Source organism: Pinus tabuliformis, chromosome 7 (assembly GCF_031772625.1).
Source record: "Pinus tabuliformis cultivar Carrire ecotype Pingquan chromosome 7, CPIR1, whole genome shotgun sequence".
NCBI lineage: Eukaryota > Viridiplantae > Streptophyta > Pinopsida > Pinales > Pinaceae > Pinus > Pinus tabuliformis.
In genome coordinates this window covers 2,011,171,040-2,011,195,498 of record NC_142293.1, presented here as the reverse complement: position 1 = coordinate 2,011,195,498, position 24,459 = coordinate 2,011,171,040, and the positions used below count along the sequence as shown (strand labels likewise).

General features: G+C 39.4%; 1 protein-coding gene across 1 annotated transcript; it reads left to right on the top strand.

Moving 5' to 3' along the window:
* Nucleotides 1-499: 499 nt before the first annotated feature.
* On the top strand, nt 500-7,427 carry LOC149256553 (putative methyltransferase PMT21). The gene is made up of 8 exons (XM_089460777.1): nt 500-721; nt 2,595-2,877; nt 3,481-3,629; nt 3,810-4,005; nt 4,726-4,936; nt 5,739-6,411; nt 6,501-6,578; nt 6,694-7,427. The coding sequence occupies exons 2-8, from the start codon at nt 2,614-2,616 to the stop codon at nt 6,917-6,919; spliced, it is 1,797 nt and encodes a 598-aa protein (XP_089316903.1). The 5' UTR covers nt 500-721; nt 2,595-2,613; the 3' UTR covers nt 6,920-7,427.
* The last annotated feature ends 17,032 nt before the right edge of the window (nt 7,428-24,459 follow it).

The following is a 24,459-nucleotide window of genomic DNA, read 5'->3' as shown; positions in this document are numbered from 1 at the left end:
TCTATGTTCACTAGCTGCAACTTGACCAACAATATTAGATCAAAAATGTTTGCCCTAACCTTTAGAGCATGGATCATCTATCACACATGAAAAATACATAATTTTTCACTTGATACATATCTTTTGCCCTCACTTCAGGACTTGGATAAGTTTAGCTATTTGACAGTGTTTTTCCCTGGATTGCGTCGACCCACTATAATAGCAAGAGTAAACACCCAGATAACGCCAGCTCCCGCTTTCACCGACTCCTAAATTCCCAATTTCTTTTTGGAAAAACTAAACCAGTTTTAACTTTCCCTAAGCTAAATAACCAAAATTAATCCTAAAGTCCGGACCGTGATGCCAGACAAGCTATGGCAATAGATTTCCATTTGAATTGGCCAACTTTGACTTGCCAACCCAAAAATAGTAACAGATTCTACCTGTACACGGCGCGCATCTTTGGTAGTTCCGTTAATCGACAGAAAACTAGGGAGGAACTGGTTTAAATTGCTAGTAGATAAAGGCATGAGGTAGGGTCGGTAGGTGAGAGCATCCTGGTAGTTTCCTTTTTACCCAAGTGAATGAGGCTGGAAGAAACCAGTGTTTACATTTCTCCTTGATGATATTTATGTTATAAAGCAAGGAATCGTTGAGAAATAGCCACAGATATCGGGGAACACTGGGCTTCTGCAGATGTACTGATATTGATATTTGCCCAGCTCTGTGTGGACTGACTCAGGTGAGTGATCCATCTTACATTTCCTGTTTGTTTGTGATTGATTGCTTGTACTGGTTACTACTAGTCTGCAATTTGTTTTGGGGATGTAACTCAATGCTCACAGTGATGACTGCTCTACATTTCTTGGGTTTGTGATTGATTGCTTGTACTGGTTACTACTAGTCTGCAATTTGTTTTGGGGATGTAACTCAATGCTCACAGTGATGACTGCTCTACATTTCTTGGGACTCATTTAATGCGACTGTTGGGTTTTGTGTTGCCTGGATCTGTTGCATTTGCAGATTTCGGTAGTACCCATGTTTTTTTGATTAGTTTTGTTGTTGGAGGAACTAGGGGGTAGATTTTTATGTGCTGGGCTATTGCCTGAGGCTAGATATGCTCGTGCTGGGCTAATTCCCGAGGCTAGATATGCTCGTGCTGTCTTGTGTGATGATGGTGGAGAATTGGGACGACACTGGATTTGGGGGTTTGGGTATTGTTTGAATGTTGAATCATCCTCCTTCAAATCATTATACATATTTTTGTGGAAATTCCTTTCAGTTTAGGGAGTGGCCCCCTTATTGCATCAAGAGAAGCTAGCTTGGTGCATTTGGGGTGGGCGTGGGCATGGGCGTGGGGGTGTTGTATCAAAACACTTCATGTGTGCATATGTGTAAAGGTATATTGAATCTAGAGGGTGCATTCGTTGCCGCACAAACCCATTTAAATCCATATCTGATGCTGGAGACTACAAGCCAGTATATTAAATATTGGATCTTAAATTAGGCAACATGGAACTTGTCAAGCTCGAGGTGCATGTTACTCCCTGGGTGAGACGGGTTTGTGTTAATAGCTAGAGACCCCTGCGATTCTAAAGATGGCCTCTGTTCTTTGCAGTAATGAGCCTTATGACTTGTCACTTCAGCGCTTGGAGATCCATCCTTCCACGGCCAAATTCATGCATACTCTTATTACAGTTGCGTGGTTCTATTCATTTTTCATGAATAAGAATGTCCTTCCAGATCCTATTATGATTTTGTTTTTGTGTTGGTAAAGCTCCGGGTTCCAATTGTATCTCATAAGCCTTGGCTTGTGAGGTTGGCACCACCCACTTTCAAATTTTTAACGTCACAGTCCATCCCATTTTTTCACCTCATTTGTGTCCATGCAACTGTGATTTTGTAGATTAATCTCATGCAGCCTTCAAATGCAATTTGCCTAAATTGAGTCATTCCAGATCCGATCTCTTCATTGTACTCCCAGATACTCTTCATTGTACTCCCAGATACACCTCTCGTAGAAGCTGTGTCTCACATCATTTTAAATTTAGTCTTTGTAGAACCAATGATTCATGCCAATGATTATAGCTTGCGGGAACAGTGTCTGTGATTGCTTGAGTATTAATCTGATCATACACACCAGGCTTGCCTCTCTGATCTGTCTTGCCAGTTTGTAATCCCTCTGGATGAATGCAGTCAGGTCTTGTGCGTGGCAATATGGGCCTTAGTAACTTGTACACTTTTCTTTCTGTTATAAGTCCTCAACTAGTTCATGAAAGGTTGCTTGGTCAACCCTGCACCATCATAGAATTTCCAAGACCTGATGAAAAGTTTTCCATTAATTAAGGGATGCTTGATGGACAAGTGCATCAAGTGATTCAGCTGATGTAGATGCATAGACATCTTGATGACTTGCCTTACAGCTAGATGGGAGATCAGTCCCTTAGCATTATAGATCAGTGACTTACCATTTTACTCTTAAGAATTGGGGCATGTTTCGTTGAAATAGTAAATTGCTATATATATGTGTTCAGTAATCTTACTTATTTTGTATAAATGTCTGTTTATCTGGATCTCATCTCTTATGTCAATTTTCAACAACTATTGAATCACAGGTTACTTCTCAATCAAAAAATGAAGGATAAAGATTTCAAACCAGCAATGTACGTGGACAAGTCCCTGAGACTGGTTCCTATCGCTATGATGCTCCTCTCCTTGTGTGCCCTTTCATTTTACCTTGGTGGTATCTTTTGCTCCGAGAAGAACAGACTTGTTCTAGAAGATAAAACATCACGTGCCCCTGTACAAGTGGGCTGCAATGTTGCCGAAGTGAAGTCCATGAAGTTTGGAGAGTGCAGCAGTGACTATCAAGATTACACTCCATGCACAGATCCAAAGGTATTTGTTCTACGATAGATTGTGCTGTAATAATTTAAGAGTTTGAAACGTAGCTTTGCCAATTTGTACATTTGACTCCTTTGAGGAGCTAGAATTTACATAAACCTTCCGATCTGTAAATGATACACAATTTTCGTTACATTTTGAGCTGAATATAACTAAAATAGTAGTTTGTACTTCTTGGTGAATTAACTTAAATGACTTATGTCTGTGAGCTAGTAGATCTCACAACTGCTTGTTTGTTACCAATCAACCACATTGGATGAATTAATTAGGTTTTCCCTTTCTAGGCTCACAGAATGCACACGACTTATTTTACTCAGTATATTATGATGTGCTGTACTTTCTAGTCCCGTCGACCTATTTTGGTCATTTGTGGACATTAATCTCTTTCTTTCTGAGCCAGGTTCCAATGAACTACTTGGCAGGTCTTCTCAATGACTTTTACATGGCAAAACTTTGCTATTGAAACAAGTTTAAGCTTATTTTCCATTGTTACTTTGTAGTGAATTCGTTTTTTAGGTTTTTTTGTTACTTGTATGCCTTCTGAGTTATGTCATTCAATTTCAATCTACTAAAATGGTCCGACTCTCATTTTGCCAGAGATGGAGAAAGTATGATGCTCACAGGCTTGCATTTAGGGAGCGACACTGCCCCCCACTTTCCGAAAGAGTAGAATGCTTAATCCCTCCTCCAGAAGGCTACAAGATACCTATTAGATGGCCAAAGAGCAAGGATGAGTGTTGGTACAGGTACATACTTGATCCATCTTTATTGTTTCTTCCATCACTGTTAAAAAAAGTACAAAAATCTTGAAGTTCTAAAGCAATGGTAACTGCATATTCTTTCACCCAAATGTTGTAGAGGATCTATGATAATAAGTTGGCATTGTTTCCGGACTTACTGCTTCTTAAATGTTGTTATTGGCACAGGAATGTCCCCTATGAATGGATCAATAATGAAAAATCAAATCAGCATTGGTTGAGGAAAGAAGGGGAGAAATTCCTCTTCCCAGGTGGAGGTACAATGTTTCCCAATGGAGTTGGTGAATATGTGGATCATATGGAAGAGTTGATCCCAGGAATGAAAGATGGCACAGTCCGAACTGCACTTGATACTGGATGTGGGGTGGGTAACATTCTGACTAGTGTCAATAGTTTTACCAAAACGAATCCAGTCTTTGATACCTTTCTGAGTTTATATTGTCGATCACACGACGTAGTCAGGTTATGAAGGAAGTATACTCCATAAACAGCAACAAGGAATCTAGAGTCAAGTTAAACTGATGGATACACCATCAACACACATGGCTGATCCACCTTATGATGTTCACTATACCTGAGAGTCTGAGACATCCAGATTATCAAAAGAAAGCTAACAAAAATTTTCATGTCAGAAGCAAGAGGATTAATAGGAATTGATCTAAAGTTATTTTTCTATGCATCATTTTACTTTGCATAACATCTGAACCTGCTCTTGAGCTGAGTTTAATAGTAAACATTCTGTTAGAGAGACATTTCTCTTCCCTCCTACTAGCTGTGACAAGGTGGATTTATACAATTAGGCCTTAGTGAACATGCTGACATGGTACTTAACAAAGAATAGCTGCAGAATTACAGGTCTTTTCTAGAAGTTGATTCTCAGATAGCCTTACATCCAGTATTCATTAATCTATCTGTAATTGCTATTGCTTGCTATGATATGTAGATTTCTGTATCTTACATGATAAAGATCAAAATAAGTTACTTAATGTAAATTCTCATAGTTATGTTATCTGAATATGACTTGTGAGATCTACTGTATAAGTATACATTTCCTTGTTTATATAAGAGAATACTTTCTGTTCAGGTTGCAAGTTGGGGTGGTGATTTGCTGGATCGTGGAATTATTACAATGTCACTGGCGCCCAGAGATAATCATGAAGCGCAAGTGCAGTTTGCACTTGAACGGGGTATTCCTGCAATGCTGGGTATCATCTCTACACAGCGGCTTCCTTATCCATCCAATGCATTTGACATGGCTCACTGCTCTCGATGTCTCATTCCATGGACAGAATTTGGTATGTTTGATGATACCTTCTAAATTTTCGTTGTGTTCTAGATTGTGTAATGGCTTAGAAGTACTCAAATTAACATGGATAAAGTGAACACAACAATTTGCAAATCATTACTTGGTAAAAATAAATATAGTTTCATTCTTATTGCACAATCAATATGAATAACCAGTGGCGAGAGTATAAGTGCTACTGCAACTAAGTGTAGGGGACTTCCACCCAGCTCCCAATCAGTTTCTTATTCTTATTCTTCAATACTTTCCAAAATGAGAAAAATATTTCATTCCCTTTTCCTTATTTATTAAATAGAAATTTTCATATTCACTTTTGATTTATTAAATAAAAATTTTCATATTCACTTTTGATTTGATTGTTATAGTTTAGGAAGGTGTACATACTTTGCTTCTTTGGATTTGAATTAGTGATTTTTTATGAGAAAACACATGTTCTTAACCATTAAACCCATACTATATATTTAATTATGGGTACGATTATTTTAATTTCATTTATTTATTTCGTTTATAGTATTTATTTCAATTCAATCAAATGTTATGGGTATAAAGCATGTTATGAGTACAAAGAATTTTAGATTGATATTTCTGTTCAGTTTAGTGGGTTTTGTTCACTGATTTAGTAAGAGAGTGATTTTATGAAAAAATTAATTTCCCTGGAAGACATAGGGAACATGATCCAACTAAGGTGTTTGAATTAGTTTCATTTTATCAACATTATCCTTGATTTCTCTTCAATTCTTTAATTTTTATGGGAGCTTGGTAGCTATTTGTTGAGTGAAGTTCTGCTGATGCAGGTGGAGCCTACCTTATGGAAATAGATCGAGTACTGCGACCAGGAGGCTTCTGGGTCCTATCTGGACCACCAGTAAACTATGAAAATAGATGGCATGGATGGAACACAACTATAGAGGAGCAGAAGGCTAACTATGATGCCCTTCAAGGTCTTTTGAACAAGATGTGCTATAAACTATACAATAAAAAGGATGACATTGTTGTATGGCAGAAATCTTTGGACAGTGGTTGCTACGCTACCCGTGAAAAAACAGTTTACCCCCCTGAATGTGATGACAGCATTGAACCAGATGTTGCCTGGTATGTTCCCATGCGATCTTGTATAGTAAAACCAAATCCCAACTTCAAGCAGTTAGGAGTAGGACAGACTCCAAAGTGGCCACAACGTTTGAAGGTAGCCCCAGAGCGGGTCCGTACATTTTCTGGGGGCAGTGATGGTGCTTTCAGAAAGGATACAACTCAATGGGTGGTGCGCGTTAACCATTACAAGACATTGGTACCTGATCTTGGAACAGATAAAATAAGAAATGTTATGGATATGAACACTCTTTATGGGGGTTTTGCTGCAGCACTGATAAATGATCCTCTGTGGGTCATGAATGTGGTTTCCTCTTATGGTCTAAATTCCTTGAATGTTGTTTATGACCGAGGACTAATTGGTACATATAATGACTGGTAAGGTGCTTTCTCTCGATGGTTTGATTAGGCAATCTGGTGTGCTCAACACCATTATCTTCGCTAATACTTGAGCTTGTGTTGTTCAGGTGTGAGGCATTTTCAACCTATCCAAGAACATATGATCTCCTACATGTTGATGGTCTTTTCAGTGCAGAAAGTCACAGGTAGGTACATAGTTTTCTATCAAGTGGTGCTAAATGTTGGTTTTTTAATCCTGATAACCTTGAATGAGGAAAAAGTACATACTTGATTATTGATTATGTGTATTTTGTGAAACAGATGTGAGATGAAATATGTGTTGTTGGAAATGGACCGTATATTAAGACCTGCTGGCTATGTCATAATGCGTGAATCACCCCATTTTGTGAATAGTGTCAAGAATCTAGCCACAGGCATGAGATGGAATTGCCACCAGAGGGACACTGAGGATGCTAAGAATGGGGATGAAAAACTTCTCATTTGTCAGAAAAAGGATTGGAGGTCTTCAAAAGCTGCTTCTGAATGATAAATAAAACCTTAAAATTTCAAGGCCCCTATTCCTATTCTATGCCAATCAATCTGGCATTAGAGTGAGTGCCTGGCTGTGAAGGTATCTGTTGATAGGATGCATTTGCCAGCCAGTATATATCATGTCAGTGAAATTCAGTGATCCGTTTCATTTTCCCAGGATGCCAAGTTATTTATTCCCCTGGTATTTGGGAGGCCTAATACTGAAGATTAGAACTACTATATTGAATCAAATCCATTCTTTTTATCTTGAAGTTGTAAGGTGGGTAGTTAGGTGTTATTTATATTTGCAGTTTTCATGAGGGAGGGATTTTGTAATGCCAAAACCCTTTGCGCTGCGATGTTTTAGAACTCTTTTATTACTTCCATTGCTTATGTCTTATCCGAAGGTGGCCTCAAATGATGTCCGCTATCAGTACTTCTGTATTACTTTATCATTTATTATTTTAAAGTTTCAATGTATGCCATCAACTCGTGGCATGCTGCTAAATTTCTTGAAGTAACAACAGTTTGTTTTGATCTGCTGTAATGAGATTATTTTATTGGCTTCTTTGATGGTCCTTTCTGTTTTGATCCAAGGTATCAAAAATAACCAGAGAGACACTAAATGCTCCAATATAACTGGGGATTAGTTGCACAACTCCTGAGGAGAATATCTATTAATAACTCAAAAGGCAAGAATCTCGGGAAATCATACGACTATAACAACTCTGTATATTGTAAATAATGTAATGTGTTTGTTAATAGGCTAGATATGCGAGGCAGAATAGAAACGAATTTGAATGCCCTTTTTCTTTTTCTATTTGATTTCTATTTCTTGCTTACATGTAAAATTCATTCTTGCACTTGGATAAGGATGACAGCAGGTTCAGAAAGATTCATGAAAGAGCCTTTCGAGTTTTCTACTTCTTTATATCCCAGGAGTTTAGTTCATGGCAATTTTTCTTTTGTGGCACCTTAATATTCCTGTATAGATTGTAATATTTTGTGATAATCAAATAATTTACTACGTGCACTTATGGTATTTTGGAATGGTTTATATGATTATACTTTTTTCTTCTTTGTTTTCTCTTATATTTTAAAGATGATCTCTATGTTATGGTGTTGTTTTCTGTTTATATAGAGGGACTGGTGTTTATATTTTAAAGGTAATCTTTATGTTCTCCATCTGTTTTTATGTAGAGGGACTTGTGTCTATATGCCATGCTTACTCTTTCAATGTTTTGTTTTGCAATTGATTTCAGATTTTGTATAATGTTTTCTACATTTGCATATACAGTTTCTGGTAAAGATGATTCACAGGCATACTCACATTCTTAAGCTTTCTCACATTTTAATGGAGAGTTTTCTGAAACCCGTGGTGATGTATGACAAAGAGGAATTTGTCGCAATAGTGTTTATTGGTAGGCTGTTGGAATAATATGGTCAAATGACTACAGATTTATTGTAAAAAATAAATCTGTTTATTGTAAATAAATAAATAATATTTATTTTTATTTCTAAAAGGGAGTGCATTTTTATTAACCCTTGTATTCTCAAGGATATTGATTTTCCCCAGGGTATAATGCTTAGATATATTAATTTCCTCTGAGGTGTATTGCTCATGGAAGTTATGGGATCCATTCCCCAGAGTCTTGTCACATTAACAACTGCTATTCAAGTTAGTGGTTGATATTGCATTCTATTTGAAAAATTGGAGAAGAGGAAAATTCATGAGGCCTTGGCAAGAGCAATTTATTTCTCCAAAAAAATATGTAGGGTCTTTCTTTCACATACATAGTCAATTGTCTATGGCTGGACAACTTTAAAAAGGTAATTGAGATAATAGACGAATTCATACAAGAAGAGAATATTAACAAGCAGAAATCAACTCCCAATTTTCATTATAGAAATTATGAAGACCACAGCGAAACAAGGGTCTCATCGTGTTTACTATCTGTCGATACAAAGTGGAGTTCACATTGGGTAGAACACTTAACTATGTTTAAAAAGAGTCATGGTTGAGTTACAATCATCCATTTGAAATCTGTTAAGGAGATGCAAAAGCATATTTAAGATGGTAAAGGAAAATGCCTTAAACTTCAAAACTCGAAGGCAATGAAAGTAATGTAGGTGTCTTAGGTTTGTCATTTCAAACTGATTTTCAAGATTAGACTTCAATTTGATGAAAAAGGAACATTGCCGATGAAAAAAGAAGAACATTGCTCATGAGAATAAGATCACCAAAATAGAAAGCAAGAGTTAGAATAATCACTCCCGCTCCCTTTCTTTAAACAGTTGGGTCAGAGTGGCATTTAGAAAAGCTTGAATCAAACAATCATCACTCTTATCTTTGTATAGCAAGCCCATGGTGTTTACTCAAGTCCATGAAGATACGGCTACTTGACACAAAAAATTGGAGTCACCTGCACTACTCTGGCATTTTGTGCCATATGTGGTTTTTGCTATCAAGTTTCTACCAACATTTTTTGGAATCACAATATTAATACCACCCAATCCATTGTCTCGATTGTAGCCCACCATACCAACATTTTTTGGAATCACAATGTTAAATACCACCCAATCCACTGTCTCGATTGTAGCCCACCAATCTACTTTGTCAGTGCTGTAACTAGGGGTTACCTTACAATATGCTCATGTCATAGCTTGTTCCAAGCTTTTCACAATACTGGAGTTCAAAGCACCATGATTAATTTCTTTATGTCAATTACATTGCCCATCAAATAAATGGACTTGCCTTAGAATGCAAATGTGCAATTGATAATTGCCTTACTACCGATTAAAGTAAAATTTAGGATTTAAAATGGAACTCTTAAAGAAAATATTAAAATAATAAAAACACATGTATTAATTAAGAGGTGTTATTTGGTGAAACTTAATATATGAAAATTAAAAATAATACCGAAAGATTTGGATTATGTACACAGTAAATGTAATGTCAAAATATTTAAATTTGTAGTTAATAAATATAATTTTATTAACACTTAAAATTTAAAAATAATAGTAATGACTTTCATCTTTTACAAATATTTTATGTAATATATTTGTAAGAGAATAATTTGAATGCTTTTATAGAGGATAAAATATTTTCTCTAAAAGATATTGCGGTTAGAATTAAGCAGCTTGCAATTGGGAAAGCTAAGGATATTGAATACCAAGCTGAAATTTCTAAAATGGGAGTGCGTATCCTCATCCCCCACATATACCAGCTCTTCAATTTCACAATGAAGCAAGGTTTCCCTAAGTTTTGGACGTAGAACCTTATTGTACTTAACTTTAGAAGTGAGGATAAAAGCAGTCCCTCAAGAAAATTATGATTGACCATATGTTATTCAAGCTATTTGGAATTATTATGGAAAAGAAGATTAACCTATGGCTAGAAAACGATGGTAAAAGAACTAGTGGCCAAGCTAGGTCTAGGAGATATCATTCAATTATGGAAAACCTTGTTACTCAAGATCGTTGCAGAGGAAAGTCACAATAATAAAAATAATCTCTTATGTTGTTTCATTGATTTTAGATAATATTTTGACATTGTTTCCATGATAAAATTGTGGAAGAGGTTGGAAGACATAATGGTTCCTCTCAAGTTGAGGGTTGTTGTGACAAGGTTATATGATAATGTTATTGACATATTTAGGACCACTAAGGGATGGTTAAAAGAAAGTACCTGCAATATTGGAGTCAAGCAAGAGAGTCCCTTGTCTCCTACCTTTTTAGGAATATACATTGATAAGCTAGAACAGTGTTTTGAAGATGGATGTTGTGTTGGTCCCATGCTCACTAGAGCAGTCATAACTCTTTTCCTTTATGTTGATGTTGTTCCGTTGAAAGTCAGTTATTATAATCTTGGCAAGCAACTAATAAACCTTAAAGATTTCTATTCCAAAATGAGTATGATGATTGTTAATATTGACAAAAAAAGAGTCATAATAATTAAATCTAGAAAGATCACATTTGATATTTTTATATATGACAACAATAACTTGGAGGAAGTTATTTCATACAAATATCTGGGAATTGATATCCGTCACAATCTCAACTCAAATTATAACATTGAGAAAAGAAAAAATGGAGGATGAAAAACTTATTACGGGCTTGAAAACAATTGTCAGTCGACATAACTTTAGATATGGGATTAAAACAAGCTCCTCTTTGAGACTTTTGTCACTCCTATTATTTTATATCGATGTAAGGATTGAGGTTGTGGTATCTCTAGAGAGTTGTGGAGGATGGCATAAGGATGCCCAATCCTGGCTATCCTTGTTGAGAAATCTAGGGCATCATATGGATTAGGTTCTTTAGGTAGATTTCACTTAGACTTTGACATTTTCTTGTGATTTCTCTTTTCTTCTTATTAGTTCTTTTTTTGATTTATTATGTTTCTGTTGATGGTGCCGGACCCGCCAACATTCAAGGGATCTCCACGGAATGAAGTCCCAACTAGACCTCACACCGTTTGGTGTAGGAGTCCCATTCGGTACGATGGCGCAGTTCCCATTATATTAGAGATTTTCCTTAGCTCTTGCTGACTAGCACATGAGAGTGTTATGCTTGTAACTTCAAGAAAGCGAGGTGAGTATGCCTGGTGAGTGCGTAATGTAACTTTGTGTCCAGGTTCTGTTATTTTCAAAAGGGGGAAGTAAAGTGAGCCTCTTGATGAGAGGGAATAGTCCCAACCCAGGAAGAAACACACGCGAACAACAACAAGGGTCTATCCAGCATCCAGCGGAATAGTCCACAGCGGATGCGACAGTCGTGAAAACCAAAGTTCAAGGGAAAACACATACATTGTTCAGTGGAGTAGTCCACATGGGGGTGACGGTCGTTAAAACCAAGACAACACAAAGATGGTTTGTCTAATGTCTGGCAGAGTAGTCCACACAGACGAGACATTAGTGATAAATAATACAACACATTTTCAACAATGCAAGTACTAAAATAACCAAAGTAGTTCAACTATCTTAACACAGGTTAAGCAAATATGCATTACAAACATTTAAAGAATAGTCTTACAAATGTATACAAAACATGCATGAAAACGTGCTGGCCTGAGACAGGCTTCTGGATTAAGAAAAAGTTCCAAGACACATTTGTAGTGGGACATTGGAGCCACTCCTCGCTCTTTAAAGAACAAACTACAAACTCTCAAGGCTATGTGGGAGGAGCCAAGGTGAAAAGTCCTTTGCTCATACAATGAGGGGGTATATATAGCCGGGGGGGGGGGGGGGGGGGGGGGGTAACTGGCCCTTGTGACTCTTTGACTTCCCTCATCACTATTTGACTTCCTATGAATTTTCGACTTACATGACTCTTCAACTTCATATGTGGGGCTCTTGGACTTCCACTTTACATTACATTGATTACAACAAGTATGGCCCATGTTTGTGATGTGGTCGAGACAACTCATGACACAACTCGACATGACATTGCTGACATGTACTGGCTCACTGTGGTGTCCATGTCGAGTTGTTGTGGTACTGAGTGATGATATGCTCTCGGTGTAACATATCTTCACCTTTGCATGGAGAAGTGTGCGGGGTATTCGATGGTCTTGGTCTTTGCTTGACGATGCATGTGTATGTGTCCCTTCCACTCATTGCTCGATGTGCTTCGTGCATTTGTTCCACTGTGAGCAAGTCTTCTAGCATGCACTCCTTCTCCATCCTATTCGTTGTCGCGTCATGTTTCATTGATGTACATGTTCTTGCAATCACTTCATGACGAGACGACATCAAATCCAAAATCTCCTAGTCTAACATGATGCGTTGTTTTCCGTTTCGATGCAGGTGACCAAGAGAGGGACAAGGCACTGAAACTGTGTAGAACAGAACTTAGGTCGGGATGCGAGGCTCAAGAGAACTGTCGGGAAAAAATGCGCAGATGTCACTAGGAGGAAAATTTGCGCAATTCGGGACAACATTGACACTTGCAAGGAAAAACCCAACTCAGAGGCATAATTTCATAGTTTTCGGGAGGAATATCAGGCAGGGTGTCGGGGAACTGCTGGGCCAATCTGCGCAATTTTCAAGGGGAGCACCGTGTAGGTCATCCAGTTGGGATCTGCGCAGTTTCTCCGGGGAAGATAGAGCGGGTAACAGGAGGCACTGTTAGAAAAATTTGCGTAGTTTTCTAAAGGAGGACATGATTGAGCTGTAGGAATTGCTGATCAACATTGCGCAATTCTGGGAGATAGTCCGGGCCTGAACATAATTGCGCAATTTCTGGGGTGATTACAGAGCGAGGTAGAAAGGCATATGATAGATAAATCTGCACAATTTTATGAGGGAAAACAGAGCAAGCCAATAGGGAAGCCTACCTGTCAGATATGCACAATTTCCTAGGACAATGCAGTGTCAAGCAGCAGAGGCCTGTCCCACATGTTTGTGTAGTTTCTACAGGCAGTGCAAGGCAGTCATGCTGGACAAGTTCTGCGCATTTTTGGAGATCAGTGTAGCCCTAGGTCACAACTCAAGTCATTTTTTCCAGTTGACCAGAGGGAGGCTTGATGGGTGATCTTGCGGGAAGTGCAAGCTGGATCGGTTTCTGGGACAACTTCTGCACGGTTTTGGGAGACAGTTGGCTAGCTCACTTTCAGGATTATGCAGTGCAGGCTGCCTCGAAGGACAACCTCAAGCTCTACGTAGTTCTAGGTAGCACAACAAGGTCACTGAGATCGGGGTCCAGTTGAAGGAGGGTTGTCTTGTTGACATATTTTTAGGAAAAATGGCTAAGTGTGGGAGCAAGTGAACTTATGCATACATGACCTTGTGATCACACACTTAGCATGACTCGACGACAAGACACCTCAAACCAACAAGAAAAACATGTGCTTAGTGAGACTGTCTAAAGGTTAAGAGTGAGAAGTACGACACTTGAGATATATCATTGGAAGACCATGACGACACTTGTGCGACAATGCTTACAACTTTGTGTGTGAGTGCGGCGGGTGTTCATGTAGCTAAGATAACTCAAAAACACAAAGACAAACCTTCGACATTACCAGAACCGGGTCACAAGCATGACATAGAAATCAACATGCCAAAGACAACGGTTGGTCAAACAAGCGAAAAATGAAGAAATACACGTAGAGGAAACACATGAAATGACTTTGTGCTTGCAAACATGCATGTTATTGAAGATAGAATGATATGACAATGGCAACCAGTCCTTCAAGCTACACTAAGAGATGTACTTCAAAATATATTCTTTACTTACTATAATTACCCTCAAGACGGTCATGCATCCGACAGAGCTTTCATGAGGTCCCAATCTTTGTCAAAACTTGGTTCCTTGTGTTAACACTCAGGTTGTCCCTAAAGCTCCTTAAAGGGATACGACCGAGGTAACCACAAACCAATCTTTGGACTACAAGTCCTAGCCTACTTGCAGTCAGAGAGGGCTCTCTCTTTATGATTTAGCTTTGTTGAAGATGATATTAGGCTAGTTATTGAGTTCAAGGGGTTTTGTTTATGTTTGGTGGGAAGGAGGATGTTTTCAAGTAGAGAGGCAATGCATAGTGTGGTAAGTTTCAAACCATTGGGCATGGAGTCATGTAGTAGGACTGCTGGTGCTTTTTCTTGGTCACAAGAGGAATGAGGAGCAAGGTAGCTGCTCATGAAACAAACACTTAAGTTGAAAAGGATAGAATGAGGGCTAAGGATTGAGAGGCAACAAAGAATCTCTCACTCAGCTTAACAGAGGGAAGATGAATGAGCTCTATCTAGGAGCAACTAAGAATTCTTAAAAAACAGCCATTCATATGTGAAATAGATCAAACATGAGCCATAAAGGAATTCATATTTATGCCTAAATCAAGATGAAAACATTAAGAAGCCACAGAAACTGAGCATAGAGTGCAGCTAAGCAAATTCTAGACCAATCTTTTGTTCTGTGACTTGAGCATGTATGAAATTGAAATAACAGAGGTGAAAAACACATTGATCCATATAGCAACACATGAATTCCACCATTCACTCTTCAACCATTAAAAACACGTCAAACAGTCCATCCTCCAAGCTTTAAGCAGTCTTTGGTTAAAGAAATCATATCAGATACAGAGCGAGTCTCTAGAGGAGTCATACAACCAACCAACCCTTAAAACAGTGCAGAGGGTGGTATATAAAGAAAAATAGCTACAGACTTCCCTTGAACAACTGTCAAGGGGGAAAAATATCTCAAAAATATCTTTGAAAACAAATCAAAAGAGATCTGTGCAGTCAATGTCATTGATCCTAATCTATGCTGGAAATAAATGCATGAAATAACTTAAAACGGCTGCGCATGAGGGAGCAGCCTCATCAAAATGGTTCTTTAGGGCTGCACATGGTCCTGCAGCTTCAAAAATGGACTGAAAGAGTGCCTTGAGCCACGAGCTGTCCTCTGTGTGATAACTGCGTAATTAAGGAAGCAGCACTGCTCCTAAATGTGACTGGGACCATTGCACTTGTCATAAATCTGCATTGAAAATCCTTTAATCTACCTTCAAGTGGTCCTGTTGCCTTAAATGGCCAAAATATGTGAGTTGGTGAGCTATACGGCTCAATGACGGCTTGCTAGATCTGCTGGGGCCATTTTGAATTCATCTGCTTTGAACCGCAATACTGATACTCTCTGCCGCTTTCCTGATACCCTTTGACATGCACTTGAGCCTTCTCTTTCCTCTGATACACTTTACGCTGTCAAATCGCCCCTTTTCTGCCTTTTAATGCAAAATTAACTGCTGTAAAGGTTCTCGTGGCCTTTGGAATGCTATCGGCGCTCTGGCCGATCAAAACTAGCCTTAAACTTTTTGAAAAATGGTGCAAACAGGAGGAAAAAGTGTTGCCAACTGTGCCGAGGCCGAGACTGGCCCCCTGGAGCAAAACCGGGCTTGGAGCGATCCTAAATGGCTTAAGGATGTATGATTTCCCCTATTGGTTGTGGCGGGAGGGAGCGCTGCACACAAACCTTAAACAATGGCCATTTTATCATAATATGAAAATGCTCTCAAAACACTGCGAAATTGTGAAAATTTGGCGCTTAAGTGAACACTGTAGCAATCATTAAACCCTGGCCGTTGGATCCGGCACGGGCCGATCCAACGGCCCAGATCTCATCGCAATATCACATTGGGGCGGACCGGGGGGTGGCACATAAACAATCGCCGAAACTGCGCGGACCCGATATGCTATAGGCCCTTCCTTTTATTTGGAATCGCGTCCGGCCCATCGGCGATGTTATATCGGCGGATTTACAAGAATTTGGTTTGCGGACCCGAAATGATAATATATGCCCTTTCTTTATGGAGATCGGGTTCGGTCCGTCGGCGATTTCATATCGGCGGATTTTAACAAAATCAATATGCGGACCCGAAATCCCTTAAAACTGCCCTTTATAACTTTTCGGCTCCGGCCCATCGGGAGCCCTCTCCTTTCGCTGTGCCCGGGGACCTTACGGACCCGATGGATTTTATAAGACCCGCCTTTATAATATTTCGGCTCCGGAATGTCGGAGCCCAACAGAAGGGGTGTTCGCCGAACAAACATGGGCCGTTGAGTTGGTGATGGCGATGGACGACAGAGATTACGTCGGCATTTCGCTATCGGCGGGGACATGGGGTTGACATATATGTGATCGCCGAAATGGGCGATTGCCGAAATGATCCGGGCCATTGGATCGGCGGGGGCAATGGACGGCTGAGATTTGGTCGCTGTATCGGCGATCGGCGGCCCATTATAACCCATGCCTTGAGACTTAGCCATTTTCGCTTATAATATGCACTGCCCCCTCTCGATAGCGATATCGCATCGGAGGGGTACCAAATAGATTCTTTTCTCATCAAAGAATGCATTTGGTTAAAATGCAAAGGAAAAATGAATTCGGAGGGGTAGCCTTTGGTGTTTCGGATGGATTCTAAGGCATTAGAAGGGGTTCGATAGCCAAAAAAGGGAGGATTTTTTTCATTTGTAGAAGGTTTTTGATGATTTTTTCATGGTTTTTGGCAACTTTCATGCCTTGGAAGGAGTCCAAAGGCATTTAGGAGGAATGTGATGTGTTTTGAGAGGGTTTAGTGGCCAAAGAGGGTTTCATGCCTTATAAAGGCAAACCAAGGCCAAAGGGATGATTTTTATACATATGAAGGTAAACTATGCAAAGGAATGAGTCCTTTTGCATTTGGAAGATGGTTAGAGGGGTCAATGAGGGTTCTTGCTGAGTTTCAGATAAACTTAGCAATTCCCGAGGATATATATGGTTATTTTTCAACCGGGGGAAGGGATAAGTATATAGGGGAGTTATATAGATAGTTTTAGTAGGGGAAGGGTACAGAGATAGGGAGTTACATAATAAAGTTAGTAGTTAATATGATAATGATGAGAAAAAGCGCTAAGAATGATGTCTTAGGCTATCAATGGGGGAAAATGATTGATAGAAGAAGTGTGAACATTCCTTGAGTGAAGCAAATCTTCACCAAGGCAAATGATATGGAGAATGATGAAACTAAGAGGTATCAAGGAGATCTTGACCTCTTTGGGGGAAGTTAGTGAGTGATTTGTGGAAAGAGCAAGAAGGGGGAGTTAGACATGCATTTCTTGAAGTCCTTCAACTGAACAACTGCCTTCAACTTGTGATATGATAGATATAACACTTGACAATATGAAATGGATCACAAGCCATGATTCTGCAACCACAAAGCTACCTACCCGACCTACTCACCTAGTATTTTCTCTTCTTTTTGGTTTGGGTGCACTTGAACTAGCATACCCAACTTTTCATTCTTTCTTGTTGCTTGTGCTCCTATCTACTTCTACACTTATTTCAGCCAGGGGCTCAGATTAAGCTGTTGAGCACCCTTGTTTCTCTACCTATCTACAAATCTGCCAAGATTAAGCTGTTTGGACATATATTTATTCTCTATATTCTACAACATGAAATTGAAACCCAGGGAAGCCAAGATTAAGCTGTTTGGCCTGCCCATACTTGAAAATTGATGAAAATGGATTACTCATCAAGACTGGAACAAAGCAGTGGCATTTAGATTAGCTCACTTTCACGGATACTTCTCTGGTCATCTGTAGCAAATATGGAGCATTGCAGCAAGCAAAGTATGACATATTTGGCATGTAAAAATGTCGATCATGAAAGATGATTAACCTGCCGCAGCAGGAGGCTAACAGTGGCTCCACTTGGGGATGGCTTTTCCTTGTGACAAGCCAAGAACAGCAGGTCAGAATGCCTTGATCCTCTGTAGTTGCTGTTAATTGAAAATTTCTTCTGTGCTAACTGCTGAATGACTAGAACTTTAACTTCTGAATGCAACACTCCTCCTTAACTGAAACACTGTGAAAAATAAAGCATCGCCTGCTTTCTTCTGCGTGCTTGATATTGCATACACTTTTGCTTGAGAACTGCCTTGTAAAATAAACACAAAAAGGGAACAAAACTGGAGCTCTTCTTTTCTTGTCTTTGAACAGGCTGTAGATGTAACGCTAACAAAAACTCCTCTATTTTGATACTACTGACTGAAGAACTGGAAGCCTGAATGTAACATTTTTAATAGAACTTGCTGTTATAAATAACAACGACACCCTTTTGACACCGAATGTTCAGAAAAGCGTTGAACTCTGCTTTGGGAAGCCATCTATCTCTTATTTGTGCACAGGTATCAAAACTGAATATTTTCTTTGAAATATTTCAAAGAACAGAGAACTGTAATGCTGCACTTTTTTGTTTCTTTTCCCTCAAAATTGCGCTGCGCTTCTTGTTGAGACTAACATGAAGACAAAGCTTTGAAATGGATGACTTATGTGGGCTTGTGCCTTCAAACTTTGCTGTGCTCTTCTAACAACCAAACTGCTATAAAAATTAAAAACCAATCGCTGATATCTACAAACATGTATGTACATATATATACAGAGCTGCGTTATCTCTCAAATACATGGATCAAGGTAATGTTTAAGCATGCGGCCATTCATAGGGCCCTCTTCAACTGCGCAACCATCTAGAGTTTTGAGAAAATATGTGTTATTGCCTTGCATAGCGCTGATGACAAATGGGCCTTTCCACATAAAGTCAAACTTTGCATGCTTTCCCTTGTCTTCTCTTCGTGAGTCCCACTTTAGAACCTTGTCGCCAATAAAGAAATCCTCAGCTTTAGCCCTCTGGTCAAATGCCTTCTTTAGCCTTTCTTGTAACATTTGAGCTCTGTCATACACCTGCTCTCTGGTTTGCTGAAGATGAATGGTCTGATTGATCCTTCGTTGAATATCATTTGGTTCAGCTTGAACCTGCAGCAGCAGCTTGATAACAGGAATGCCTAAAGAAGACGGAAATCTGGCTTCCATGCCATATACTAGCTCATAAGGGCTCATTCCAATGGATCTCTTTGTTGAAAGTCCGTCTGCCCATAGGGCATTGGTGAGCTTTTTATGCCAGGTCTTCTTGATAATACTGATCAGGCTTTTGTTGGATGACTCGGCTAAGCCATTACCTTGAGGGTAATAGGCTGTGGAATGGCCTAAAGTGATATGGAATTTATGGAAAAAATTGATCATCTTTTTGAATTTGAAAGCAGTGGCATTGTCAGTGATGATCTTCTCAGGGCAACCAAATCTAGAAAGGATATTGCACTCAAGGAGTTGGATAATGGTGGTGTCATTGGCTTGCCTACATGGGATGGCTTCAATCCATTTAGTGAAATAGTCGGTAGCTGTTAAGATCCACTTATGCTGGCCTGAGGAAGAGGGATGGATTTCTCCAATGAAGTCAAGACCCCATTGTTGAAAAGGCTTCTCAGTTGAGATGGGTTTAAGAGGCAAAGGGAGTAGCTTTCTCTTGCCCTCAAAGATTTGGCAATTGTGGCATGACGTGGCAAACTTCTTTACATTTGCAAACAAAGTGGGCCAATAGAAACCAGCCCTTAGAATTTTATCAGCAGTGGACTTCCAGTATAGATGTCCTCCACAGTCCCCTGCATGGAATTCTTTCATGACATTGTTAGTTTCATTCACAATCAAGCAGTTAAGCAATATACCTTCGTGATTTTTCCAAAATAATGCACCATTTAAGACACAAAATTTCAAAGCCTTCATTCTTAAAAATCTCTTCTTGGTCCTAGACAATCCTGGGGGAGCACACAGGTTTAACAATACAAAACAAATATCAGCATACCATGGGGATTGCAAAAAGGTGTCACTAATCTGTGGAGTCGCCAGCTCCTGTTCATTGTCCAGTTGGTTGATGTCTAAGGCTTGAAAGTTTGTTTCAGACATCAGTTTAGCTAAACCTTGTCCCTTTATCAGCTTGGTTGGTTTTATCTCTATGTCATACTCAAGAATGTTAGCAATCCACTTGCCTCTTTTGCCTTCTAACCCCTCTTGGGTTAATATGTCTTTTACAATAGCATTTGGCACATAAGCAATCACATGTGAATATAAAATATAAATTCGGAATTACTTGATTGCTTTAACAAGGGCATAGGCTTGCTTCTCCATGATTGGGTATTTTAGGGGTGCATCTCTTAAGGCTCGGCTGAAAAGTGCAATTGGCTTTTCAGTTCCTTGATCATCCTTTTGCAAAAGGACATCAGCTATAGTATTATCAGATGCAAATGAAAATATGATAAAGTCCCTATCAAATTTTGGACTTGTGAGGACTGGGGCTTGAGTTAAGGCTGATTTAATATCCTCAAATGCTTGCTTGGCCTCTAGAGACCACTTTACCTTGGCGTCTTTCTTGAGCATGTTGTTTAGCATTCTTATTAGCTCAGCCAAGTTTGGAATAAACCTCCTTAGGAAATTGATTTTCCCAAGGAATGCTTGCAATTATTTTATATTTCTAGGATATCGGATTTGCAATATGGCTTGGATCCTTTCCAGATCAACTCTAATACCATCCTTTGAGATGATATGTCCAAGTAATTTGCCTTCTTCAAGGCCAAAGAGAGACTTCTTAGGATTCAAGGAAATGCCATATTTCCTACATGTGATGAATATTTGCCTTAGGTGTTTGAGGTGCTCTTTATCAGATTTGGAGAAAGGGGTTAAGTCATCAAGGTAGACAACTAGGAAATCATGGATTTCCTTGGCGAATGCAATGTCCATTGCCCTTTGAAAGGTGGCACCAGCATTCTTTAGGCCGAAAGGCATTTTAACATACTTGAATGTTCCCCACGGTGTGGTAAATGCTATCTTGTCTTGGTCATCCGGGTGAACAAGTATTTGGTTGAAACCTGAAAAGCCATCGAGCAGGGAAATTCGTGATGACCCCACTACTCTCTGTAGAATGTGATCCATTTTGGGCAAAGGATAGTGGTCCTTTAGGGAGACTTGATTTAGATTTCTGAGATCTACACAAAGTCTGATCTCATTTGTTTTCTTTCTTGTGGGAACTAAGTTTGACACCCATTCGGAAAATCTGATTGGTGCTATGATTCCTGCCTCATACATCCTCTTTACCTCCTTCTCAACCAAGGGAAGGAGCACGGGGTTGATTCTTCTAAGTTTTTGTTTGAAAGGCTTTTGATTTGGTTTTAAGGGAATGGTGTGTTGGATTACTGAGGTATCATAAGACTTCAAGTCCTCATAACACCAAGCAAAGACATCTTGGAATTCTTTGAACAAATCCACATACTTTGGTTTTTGATCAGAAGGCAAAGATTTAGACAGTTTGATCATTTTGGGCTTCTCTGCTGTCCCAATGTTGTATTCTTCTATGGCAGTGTTTCTAGGCTACATTTTTGGCTTTTTGGGCACATCATTTGCATCAAACATGTCTTCTAGTGGAGTGAGGCCAACCGGGAGAAAATTTTCTTTTAGATCAATAATCTCGGCCTCTGTTTTATCTATTTCCTCCAAATGCATTTGTTTCAGCTCTTCAATGTTTGCATTGTCAAAGACTGTTGGGCTTAGGATCTGTCTGGCTGTTACAGCTGTTACAGCTTGCTGATTTTCGTTTAATGCTTGTTGTTGTGGGTCCTCCATAGTATCCTCATCAATGTTTAGGCCTGCAAATTCATGCTGTAAGGTAAGAAAATTGTATATTTGAGCATCATCCTCGAACACTTGCCAATCTTTAATGTTATTTGGGACAACAGGCCTATGTTTTATTTCAGCAGTGAAATGGTGATTTGGCTCAAAGGGAAGCTTGCATGTACTAGTGAAAGTGGCTAGGCTGTGAGCATGAATGTTATGATTTCTTGAAATCTTGGCAAGCTTGGATTCAGTGAATGTATCAAGTATTGCAGTGGCAGCAGTCCTATAAGCTCTTAGCCTTCTATCATTGGTAACAAAGTTGCCTTTCATTTGTTGGATTACTAGGTCTAAGTCACCTAGAATGGAAACTTTGGCAGCTCCTAAAGCTTTGAGCAGCTTAAGGCCTAAGAGGAGTGCCTCATACTCAGCCATGTTGTTGGTGCATTTGAAATTCAGTCTATAAGCATGACCCTCTGCATGGTTGTTATGTGTATTGTGAATCCATATTCCTGCCCCTGCTCCTAACTTGTTAACATAGCCGTCAAACTCTAAATACCATGTGATTTCTTGCTTGTGGTTAGTATTAAGAGTTTCAGTCATTTTAGGATTAGGCAGACCCGAGTCTTGTGTTTCGGGAGGTTTTTCTTGTGTGCTGGTTGCATTGGCTGTTGTGACAGTCTCATGGGTATGTGCAACCGATTCTTCATTGATGTGTGCTTGTTGTACTAAAGCCATAGGCTTACCATCAGTTGGAGGACTTGTTTCATCATTAAACAAAATAAAAGAATCCATATCAGAATGGATTGAATAGATAGGGAAATTCTGGGGCTTTTCCTCACTACTTACCACATACTTCATCAGTGTTTCTCTATACAGTCTCTTTGGTTGCCCAAAGACTGAAATAGTGGCATAGGAGAGGTCTAATTGGAGAGATCCTTGGAGTTTTGACCCCCAAGATCTTGACAAGAGCATGCCATACTTTGGTGGGATGTCAGCAACCACCACGTCCATTAGGATTGTCTTGTTGGGAAATTGGACTAAGGAGACACATAAGTCTTTGATTAAGCCTAAACACTTGACCTGACTTGAGTCAAAGGAGAATAGATCTTTGTAGGGTCTTGTGACATCAAGGTTTAGTTTCTCCATTACATCTTTGGGCATAAGATTGTGTGAGGCACCTGAGTCAAACATAGCATTGTGCAAGACTTTGTCATGAATGTGCAAACTGACATAAAAGGGTAGAACAACTCCATGTGCTGATTTGCCATCAACTTCAGGACCAAACAACAGCTCAGGGATATCATCTAAAACATTTACATCATCCTTGACCTCTAGCATTTGAAGAGATCTTTGAATTTGTTGCCTATACACATCATGTTTGGCAAGTTTTGAGAGGGGAATGGATATTTTAAGTTTTCCAATCTCTGCCTCTAAATTAAATGGATTTTCCAATGGAGTCTTGGTGTTGATGATGGCAGTTTTTTCTTTTTCATTTGAATTATCAGCGATTTGCTCTTGTTTATCAACGTTATGGGAATTGATTGCTTGCGGTTTTTTAGTTTTAAGAGGGCTTTTTGGAACGCTGTTCAAGTTCTCTTTCGAGGAAGAAGGTGGCAGAGGCTGATCAACAGAAGGCTGTATGTCTGTTATGTCCTCTAGAGTCACTTGGTGCGGGTTTGGGACAGTTATATCAGTTGTTTCTGTTATAATAGCCTTGCCTCTAATCTGGTTGGGCTGTTTGCCCTCCTTTGGTTTAACTTTTTCGGGCACATCTATGGTTCTTGTCCTCAGCTTATACTGTTTGTGGACTTCATAAATAGCTGAATCATAACCTTGTTTAAAGTCAAAAGACTCACCAGAGTTAGTTTGAAATTGATTTATCTCATGGTCATCTTGGTCTTCTTGGGTTAGAAAAATTTGTTGCTCACCCTTCAAATCCATTAAGTTCATGTGAGTGTCTTCTATGGGTTCATTAGAAGTGGATGCCTCTGCGTAGTTTTCTTGAAAAGGAGGTCTTATATCATGGTCTGGGCTAGACCTACCAGCATTTGAATTTTGATTTTTCCTGAAATTCGGGTTCCTGACAGTGTTAGCTTGCTGCTCGTCCCATGATGATTTCCTCTCAACACTCTCTACTCTGTCTCCTAGCCTGTGCATGCCATTGATAATAGCATCTAGCTTTTGATCTAAGGTTGAGGGCTCTTCCTTGAAGGTGGTTCTTCTCTCAGTTCTAGCTCTGTTTCTTTTGGCAATTAAATTTGCCTCCACAGTGACAGCCACGTTTTGCATGTCTGCAAGGCTGTTAGGGGCTCTTTCTTTTAACTGGTAGGCCATATCTGGGTTGAATCCATCAGGGAATTTATATAAGGCAAGGTCAGGTGGGGGCCTTAAGTTTTGTGGGATAGCATTATAAACGCTATTGAACATTGCACAATAGTCCAAGACTGTTTCTTGTGGACCTCTTTTGATTGTAGCATATTCAGCTAGTATGTGCAAGGGGTCTTTCTTTTTCTCCCATCTGTTGATAAATGACTGGTATAAGGCTTCTGGGTCTGCTATGGAATTAGCTGGGAGTGCTCTAAACCAA